This window comes from Fopius arisanus, unplaced genomic scaffold (assembly GCF_000806365.1).
Source record: "Fopius arisanus strain USDA-PBARC FA_bdor unplaced genomic scaffold, ASM80636v1 scaffold00015, whole genome shotgun sequence".
In the NCBI taxonomy this organism is placed as follows: Eukaryota; Metazoa; Arthropoda; class Insecta; order Hymenoptera; family Braconidae; genus Fopius; species Fopius arisanus.
In genome coordinates this window covers 967,791-976,544 of record NW_011887754.1, presented here as the reverse complement: position 1 = coordinate 976,544, position 8,754 = coordinate 967,791, and the positions used below count along the sequence as shown (strand labels likewise).

General features: G+C 39.6%; 1 protein-coding gene across 1 annotated transcript in view; it reads right to left on the bottom strand.

Annotated features, from left to right (window-relative positions):
* The window catches only part of LOC105263638 (dynein heavy chain 7, axonemal-like), an 18,378-nt gene extending 10,061 nt beyond the window's left edge, over positions 1-8,317 (bottom strand). The window contains exons 1-13 of the mRNA XM_011299964.1: positions 7,988-8,317; positions 7,615-7,905; positions 7,195-7,527; positions 6,882-6,985; positions 6,534-6,803; positions 5,983-6,378; positions 5,238-5,682; positions 4,302-4,975; positions 3,765-4,201; positions 3,501-3,616; positions 1,175-2,758; positions 971-1,102; positions 280-855 (exon numbers count right to left, since the gene is read on the bottom strand). Coding sequence (XP_011298266.1) covers positions 280-855; positions 971-1,102; positions 1,175-2,758; positions 3,501-3,616; positions 3,765-4,201; positions 4,302-4,975; positions 5,238-5,682; positions 5,983-6,378; positions 6,534-6,803; positions 6,882-6,985; positions 7,195-7,527; positions 7,615-7,905; positions 7,988-8,293 — 5,664 coding nt within the window. The 5' untranslated portion in view covers positions 8,294-8,317. The remainder of the gene's footprint in view (positions 1-279; positions 856-970; positions 1,103-1,174; positions 2,759-3,500; positions 3,617-3,764; positions 4,202-4,301; positions 4,976-5,237; positions 5,683-5,982; positions 6,379-6,533; positions 6,804-6,881; positions 6,986-7,194; positions 7,528-7,614; positions 7,906-7,987) is intronic.
* Between the last annotated feature and the right edge of the window lie 437 nt (positions 8,318-8,754).

Below are 8,754 nucleotides of genomic sequence, written 5' to 3'. Positions count from 1 at the left end.
TATTCTTCTTTCGATGGCATTGACACATCATCAACGAATACGACCTGTTAATAATAATATTATAAAAAAAAGAAACAATAATCCGGTCATTCATTCCTGTGATTCATTTCACCACAAAAAAATTATCACGACAGGTTTCTCGAATTTTTAATAAATCATGATTCAATGATGTTTCAATTGAATTATTTAATGATTTAATAATGAATACGATTTAATTCAATTTCATTCGTAATTAGATTCATTTAAAAGGCAGAAATGGTTAATCATATCAATTGTTACCCAATTTTTTCCAGGCGGAGCCCCATAGACTCCTTTCTTCCTTTTGTCCATCTTACTCATGATCATGTCCTGAGTTTGATTAGCAGTGGTCTGCGCAGAGAATGTGATAAAAAGTGGTTTGAATACTTGAGGATTGCTCCTCTTTAGCAGAAATTCCATCACATAAACCGATTTACCCGTTCCCGTTGGCCCCACGAGGAGCACTGGCTTGTGCTCTCCCACAAGATTTTGGAACAGATAAAAGTACCTGACAGTTTCAATGGTGTTAACAATTATCTGATTCATGGGGATATCCTTGGGAATAGCCGGCATGCCCTTCAAGTCCTCCACCCAAAGGGTCCACAGCCCCTGTCCCTGTTTCGTGAATTTGTAATCGAAGACTGAACCCTTTGATGGGATTGCACTGATATATGGTTGTTTGGGGCTGGTTATCTCGGAGGGAAGATTAAATCGGTTCTGAAGATCTTGAGGAAGCTCGGGAGACATTAGACCTCTGAATAAATCATTAAACCACTCTCGATAGGTCACCATTAGAGTTCCGCCCATCGCCCATATGCATGAGAACAAGAAAGATCCCTGAAGAAGAGGTTTTATAAATCTCTAGAGACTCTCCTTCAACTCTAATCCAATTTAATTCACCATAATCATTCCAATTATCTGCATAAATTCCATAAATAATCAACTGATGTACCTCTATCTGCGCTGTTAAATCGGTTTTCGAAATTCCGGATAAGCTTCCCTCATCTTTGAAATCCTTCAAGAAGCAGTCCATCAGATACGTAACAGATCTCACAAGATTTGCATCGGGCATGGTGATCATTTCCTGTGGAGAGCACAATCAAATATACAATAAATATTTCTAATAATTGGCAATGATCTTTTTAAAAAAGAGTACTTTAGCTCCAGTCCGTCGAATGAGATGTATCAAGGCTGGACAGAACCTCAGGAACATCTCCTCTAAATGGGTCTTGATGGGGTCTTCTAAACCTTCAGGGAGGGTATTCAACCAGGAAGTCAACAAAGGTTCCCAGCCCAAGGCCACAGGCTCCATGTAAATCATGCCACATCTGGAAACAGTGGCTGGAGAGGCCACCTCCAGGTCCATTGGCTCAAAAATCAAATTAGTAGTTGGAGCAAGCTGGATAATCTCTCCAGACATCAAACAGAGTTTCTTGTTATCATCCAATACTGTATTCATATTCTCAATCCAAATAGCATCCACAGGACCATCGAAAATCAGCCATTTTCGGTTTTCATTAGTTGAAACTGCAAAGCTACGATAGCTGACAGCTAAAATCCCATCACTCCACTCATGAGAGGCAGGATCAAACTGGCCATACAATTGTCCCATCGTGATTGACTTCGGATTGATGACAATGATTTCTACCTGATGCTCCTCCATGAGCCCCCTCTCCTCAAGCATTCCCAGCACTTCAGCAAGAACCCTGTAAGCAGTGGTTTTACCGCCAAAAGGGAGTCCCACAATCATGAATCCATGCCTGACAATCATCATCTCAAAAATCTGCTGGACCTTCTCCAAGAAGAAATCAGTGCACTGAAAGTTCCTCACACCGCAAACAATTCTAGCGCACTCATTGAGATGTGAATAATCAGGAGTGGGCAGGATTACACCCGGAAAGAGATCAGATGCGATGCCCTGAAAAAGGGGAAGATCATGGCTCAAGAATTTGGGTAAATTTACATCCTTGATGCTCCTCAACATGAGAACATCTTCAGACTCTTCAGGATACTTCAGCTTGAGATTTCCTGCTGCTGTCAGCACAGATTTAACAGCTCTCATGCCATAATCATAATGACACTGACTGCTCAACTGCTCTGAGCACAGTTTATAAGCAGTGACGATCTTCACAGCCAGTGGTCGTCCATTGTAAAACCCAAACGAGTAGAGAGTATTCTCAGCGATAAGAGCGTAATCAGGAACCATCATGGCAACAGATCTGAATAGTGCCTTCAAATTATCAGGAAGTTCGGATCTACCAGCGTATCCTGGGTTCATGGTGATGAAGACAGCACAAGTTGGATCCAGAACGATTTCAGTCCCCTCGAACATAAGTTTCTCTGCTCCAGCGTTTATGCCTCTTTGAATCGTAAGAATCTGTTGAGCTACCACTGATAACACTTCAAGATCAATCCTGTTGAACTCGTCGAAGCAGGACCATGCACCACAAGATGCCAGACCCTTGAAGAACTTTCCCAGGGCGATGTAATCTAGACCGTCTGAGCAGTTGAAGACTACACACTGTTTTGCCACTGCTTTTGCCAAGTCTTTGGTTGTTTCTGTCTTTCCAGTTCCTGCTGGACCCTCTGGGGCACCTCCCAAGTGCAAGGAGAGGGCACCAAAGAGGGTACGATAACAGCGATCTGTCAAAGGAGTGATTACCAACCGCGAAGAGTTCCCGAGGTATTCGTATCCGTATCGGAGGCTCGAGTTTATCATGTAAGTAATTAGATTCTCCTCCTGTGGGAATTTTGGAGGTTTTAACGAGATTCTACTTGTGTAGGTGTTGGAGCACATGACTGAGGGTTTATCGTGTTGGTAATTAGATTCTCTCCCGTTCTATTAATTCGCACCTTCAGTGGTTCTTCGAAAATTTCAAGGATGAATTTGAGTCCAGAGCTTTCATCTCATTGGCGATTTTTTTTTTTTTTTTGGTTCTGATATTTTTGAATATTCCACTGGAGGATGGAAATTATCAGAATCGAATATCCGTCGCTGGATAGGATATTGCTAATTTAATTTCTGGTTTTCGATTTATAAGTGAGAAATCTTGTCTTCCTAAATTCTGATGAACATGTATTCAGCGAGAATCAAAAATAACCGAAATAGAATTAATAATACAAAGTTCATTTCGGTTTCTAAATTTGTGATCATGCAGTGGAAACATGTCAAGAGATTTAGCACCTGTCAGAAAGTAAATCTGATAGGTGCCAATCACTTGCATCGAATTTCTGTCTTCTCTGCAGTTGTGAGACAGATTTGTATCCAGATAGATGTGTATTTTTTCTCACCCGATGAAGAAAAAATTCAAAACAAATACAAAATAGAAAGGATAATGCAATTATTCAAGTACTAATTAATACTCGAAAAGCCTGGGGTTTTAATCACACAATCCCTTACCTTTTAACGTCCCTAAAAGCATTTGTCGCTGGGTTTTGCGAGACTTGAGTGAATGTTCACAAAATAGAGGAAGGATTTTTACCTGCCAGTAATAACGGAGTTGACAAAGCCACTTGAAGTCGCTGTTATTAACTACTTCATCTTTGTGTAGTTGAGTTAGAGTATCTTTTCCGTGGACGTCTAGAGTTACTAATGCCTCTGGTAAAAAATACATTAACATACAACAGAATAAACTGGTACTAAAATCATTAAAAAATTGAATGAATACCCTGATTATTATAATAAATGTAGATAAACATAAATAATACGCGTAATAAATGAATAAAACAACATTCTGAACCCTCACCTAAAGTAATTCGATTTTGTTTCGATAATTTTCCTCTGATTAACAAGATAATATCATGCAATTCCTGTTGGCACTGATCCAGATATTTTTTGAGACCATTAACACCTTGGGGCATTGCCTGTTCGATCTGTTGGGTCCAGTAGAGCTGACCAACACAGAGGACCGTTTGTCCTGGCCACTCCAGAACCCAAGAAGTTCTTTTTTTCAGAGGATAAGCCTCAATCGCTTGTTTCACCATGTTACGAACACTCTTCCTCATGTCTGTCTCCAGCTCCAGTAGCCATTTCTCCACCTGTCCTCTAGCTGCCGACGTAGAAATCACATCTACTAATTCCACTTCCTCTCCTTCCGCTGATTTCATTCTGTGAACTTCCAGATCTGCATCAAATCCCAGTTTTGCAATTCCCTCAAAACATTTTTTCAGATGCGGCTGAACTCTAGAAATTATGAATACCTTATAATTAATTAAAAAATCAATAGAGAAAAATGAATAGCAATTTCAACTCGGCTATTTGACAGGAAAAATCATATTTTCACCTCGTGGGGTCCTTCGTTTCGGAGAGAATCTCCAGCAGTTCGTCATTAGAGAGAAAAAAGAACCTGGGAAAATATAATCTCTTCTTCTCCAGATAGTCATTCAAGCCCTTTTGAATCAACTCCAGCAATCCCATGCTCTTCTTCAACCTCTCCAACATTTTATCGATCTCCACGACAGACATGACTTTGGGATCTGCGTGGACAGTCTTCATGATGTCTCTCCAGGTCTTGTCAACAGCAGTGAAACGTCTACCTTCGTCCGGCATCTGCTGCTGAATATCTGGAGAAGTGAAAATGGGCTCTAGGTACATCCAAATCCCCTGAACCCTCAACCACTGGTCGAGAATATCTTGAAGTAGATGCAGCTTCGCCTCCCATTTCAATATCTGTGCCTCGAAGGGCTTTATGTATGCGGAATTCTTCATGGTCATTGCTTTAGTGATGTGATCATCTAGCATCACCTGGATCTCATCAACAGATGCGATTACATAGGTTCCAGTTTCTTTGTAAGGATTCACTGTGAAGAACATGTTCTGCCAGTCCTTTTGCATTTTATCCATTAGCTTCTCCAAACTACTCTCCTTGGTCGCAGCTTCGGCGATTCCTTCGAACTTATCGATGTAACTATCCAGGCCCATGTTGAGTATCTTTCCCAAGGTCAGCTCAGCATCCACCTTGAAGAATCCAAAATTTTTCCTTTTTTTTTCACCGCAAAACAAAATAAACGAATGGTTTTTGAAGAAGTGAGGAATTCATTATTATGAATTTCTATTAATTCCTTGCTGGCAATAAAAATTTTCTCGCATTTTATTTTTTTTCTATTGACATCTATCTGAAGATCATTTATTAACAATTTTTTTTATAGAATATGGGGGAAAATATTAAAGTAATTTTTATCCGATGTCGATGCAATCTCGAAATGAGCATTTGCTGTACCTTAATGGGAAAGCCAACGATTCCAGAAACTTGGTCCCAATGTCTTGGTTTCATCCCTGGATTTCCCAAAGTCATAATGACTGGGACCCGATCCTTGAAGTCCTCGATCTTGTCTCTGACGATTCCAGCGAGATCCTTGGGTTCAGCTTCTGCTAATTGCTTCTCTAATTTGTACAGAGTCCTGTAAGCGGTGCTGACATCATTGTCGATGTCTTCAGGATCGTACGATCCAATCATCGATCCTGTCCACTTCTCGTGCTTCACAAGAAACTCACAAGTGGCATCGAACAGCTTTTTAAATGGAATCAGACGATCCGCGATTTTTTTACGAATTGGATACTGAGTTGTTTCCCATCCGAAGGAAACTTCCTCCTCATTGAATTTATCGATCTTCTCCATCGCTCCTATCAATTTATTCTCCAGATTTTGCGTTTTTTTCTGGTATCTAAACAATAAGTGGTTGTCAAGGCAGATTATTTTTCATTGTTCATAAAATCAGAAGTGGAAAATTTATGAATTTGAAAAGTAAATAAATAAACAGATGCGATCATTCATTGCGACAAAGTGCAACTTTACACTTTTTATAACAACGACATTACGGATTTTGCAATTCAAAACATAATCCAAAAACTCATTCCAGAGTGAGATCAATGAATTTCCGATTACGACTTGATAAGAAAATTGCAGATCATTCTTGCATTCGCAGATGAATATTAATGAAAGCCGAAGTATAAAAATTGAATACCTGAAAATCTCCTCCAGGTCTCCCCAATGCTGTATCTCCTCCACTTGCTTTGCATAAGATTCGAGTTCTTCCTCGAACTTTTGATAACGACTTTTTAAAGCTTCTTGGAAGTACAAAGTTTTTGTTTTAACATTTTCACGATATTGATCCAGAATCTTGGGCATTTTATTGAACCAATTGAATACGTTGTTGTTAGTAGCAATTTCAGCATCTGAGAGGAGCCAAAAATCCGAGAGGAACGTAACATTTTCGATTATTTCGGAGAGAGTGGATTCGAGAGATTTTAATGAAACTGATTCGGATTTCTGCACGTAGTCTATTAATTCCATCAGACCCGCTGTATTCATCGGATGACTCAGGGCTTTCTCGGCGATTGCTTGATAGTCATTCCCAGCCCTGTCACAAATAATAATTTGAGATCAAAACCCTCACACGTCACAAACTCTCAACCATTAAATTCGCGTTAACCTGATTTAATTTAAAAACTGAAATTCCGGGGAATTGAATATTCATTGCACATTCAAGAGATTCAAAAAGTGATATATCCTCACAATTTTGCTTTCGCTTGGTAATTATCCACGACTCGATTGATTAACATAGCTTTCAATTCATTCACAGAGTCACCAATGGCCTCGATAAAATCGTTCTGGGTGATTTCAAAAAGACCAGCAAAAACCGTCTTCTCTATCATGATCGGGATATCCGCAGCTAAGTTGTGATAATATGCCACTGTAATTTGATAATCATCCAATTTTTTAGTTGTGTCCGCCAGAAAACCGTGTACTTTATTTAATTCCACGCCATTATAAAGCCTCGAGTGCCTGAAAACACAAATTACTTGAGCTGAAAGTCTGAAATAATTTCCCAAACTCTGGAAAGATCAACCAATCTGTCCTTACTCCCGAAGTTTATCCATTTTTTCATCTGGTTCAATCTTCTGCTCCTCCAGAAGTTCTCCAATCTCCTGTTTATATTTCTCCACTATAGCAGGCGAAACTTTTGGCTGAGTAAATAAATCAACGATGTTCAGTGTTATTTTCTTTACCAACAATTTTTATAACGAAATAAAAAAAAAATGAATGAACTTTCAAAAATCTTCCGCATGATCAGACATTCTGAAATAATTACTCTCGTTCTGTTCCCTTCATCATCAATTAGATTGATTCGTTTAGGAATGAATTTATTAATTGACACAACTTCTGGAATACGAACTTTTAGATGAGCTGGTGGTCCAGACCAATCTAGGTACAGCTGTGTCTCAAGTCTCTCGATGCCACCAACAGCATCAATGACAGTATCCAAAATACCACAGAGAACTTTACCAAAGTACTCAATCGGGGGATCAAAGACGAGTTCATTTTCCTTCACTATCACATTGAGCTTGAATCGATTATCCGAGCGGTGGAGTATGAAATTCATAAAATCCCGAAGTGTGTGAGTGCAGATACTTCGCAGCTGGGCTTCCATCATCGTGCTGGCACAATCGAAAAAGCGTTTAAAGCTCTTTTTCTTCAAGGGGCTGGGCACAAGACCCTTTCTGTTATTCTGAAATAATTCCATCATCGAACACTCCCTTCCGCTTTAAATATTTCGACTGTGGGGTGAGGCTTTCATTTATCCAATCATATTTACCACTAGAAAAATTCCCTGAATATTGTCAAACCATTGGCTCTTCAGTATTTTTCTACCATTCGAAATCTGATAAAAAATAGTGGATTTCAAATCCATCAAGTTCCAACTCTCATTGCTCGCTTCGATTGCCTCCAGGTCGATTAGTCGGAAAGACTTCCAGTCTCGAATCCAGTGCTCCAGGGTCAGCCTCATACAAGGATTTATGGGGAATAAATACTTTTGTAATTGGATCTGATGCGAGTTGAAGTCTGATGCCGACATAAAATCTTGAGGACTCAATTTACTAGTCTCCTATAGACAGAATAAACTAAATCATTGATTCATAAAAGTTAATTAAAAGTCGACGTCTAGAAATTAATGAGTTGCGCATTACTGGAGGATTGTTTACCTGTTGAAAAATTTCATCCTGAAAGGGATCGGATAACACAAAATCGACGATTGACTGCTTAATAGCTCCAACATAATCCTCTCTAACTTGCCCCATGAGTTCCTCCATAAAATTTTCGAATCTCTGTCGAAACTCGTACGGCACAAGTTTCACTATTTTCTCCACGTCGTCCTTTCCGATATTAGCAACGTGAATGGTATCAACCCCGTTTCTGACGTAATTGTAGTACCGATTAACGTCTTTATCACTGACAGCATCGAGACCCTTGGGTTTCACGATAAGACCGACCATGAAACGCCGGAATTTCTCCCTCCTGAGGCGATTCCCGGTGTAAGAATTTTCGTAGAAATCCTTTAGTCTTTGTTTCAAGATAACCGATGTCTCTTCCCTGGGTTTTGGACGTTTGCAGGTCATCAAGTTCTCAGGGAGGGTGAATAAAGGCTCTACTTTGGTCTCCATGATGCTGGAAATTCCCGTTGACGGCCGTTTTCGATTACTCTTGAAGGTTTTTCGAGATTTGTCGCTTGCTGAAGAGTCTCGGTACCCATCGTCGCTTATCATTGTCCTGATTTTCGAAAAAACTACTAATTGATGGCTTTCACATAATCATCCAATCAATCAAAGATATCTCGCAAACGAAGAAAAATTTTGAATTTGCGGTCAAAATCTTTTGCGCTGCCCTAAATCATCTCTACAAAAAAAGTCATAACAAAAATTGCGCTATCTCTGTTACTTTTCGAGATTTTCATAAA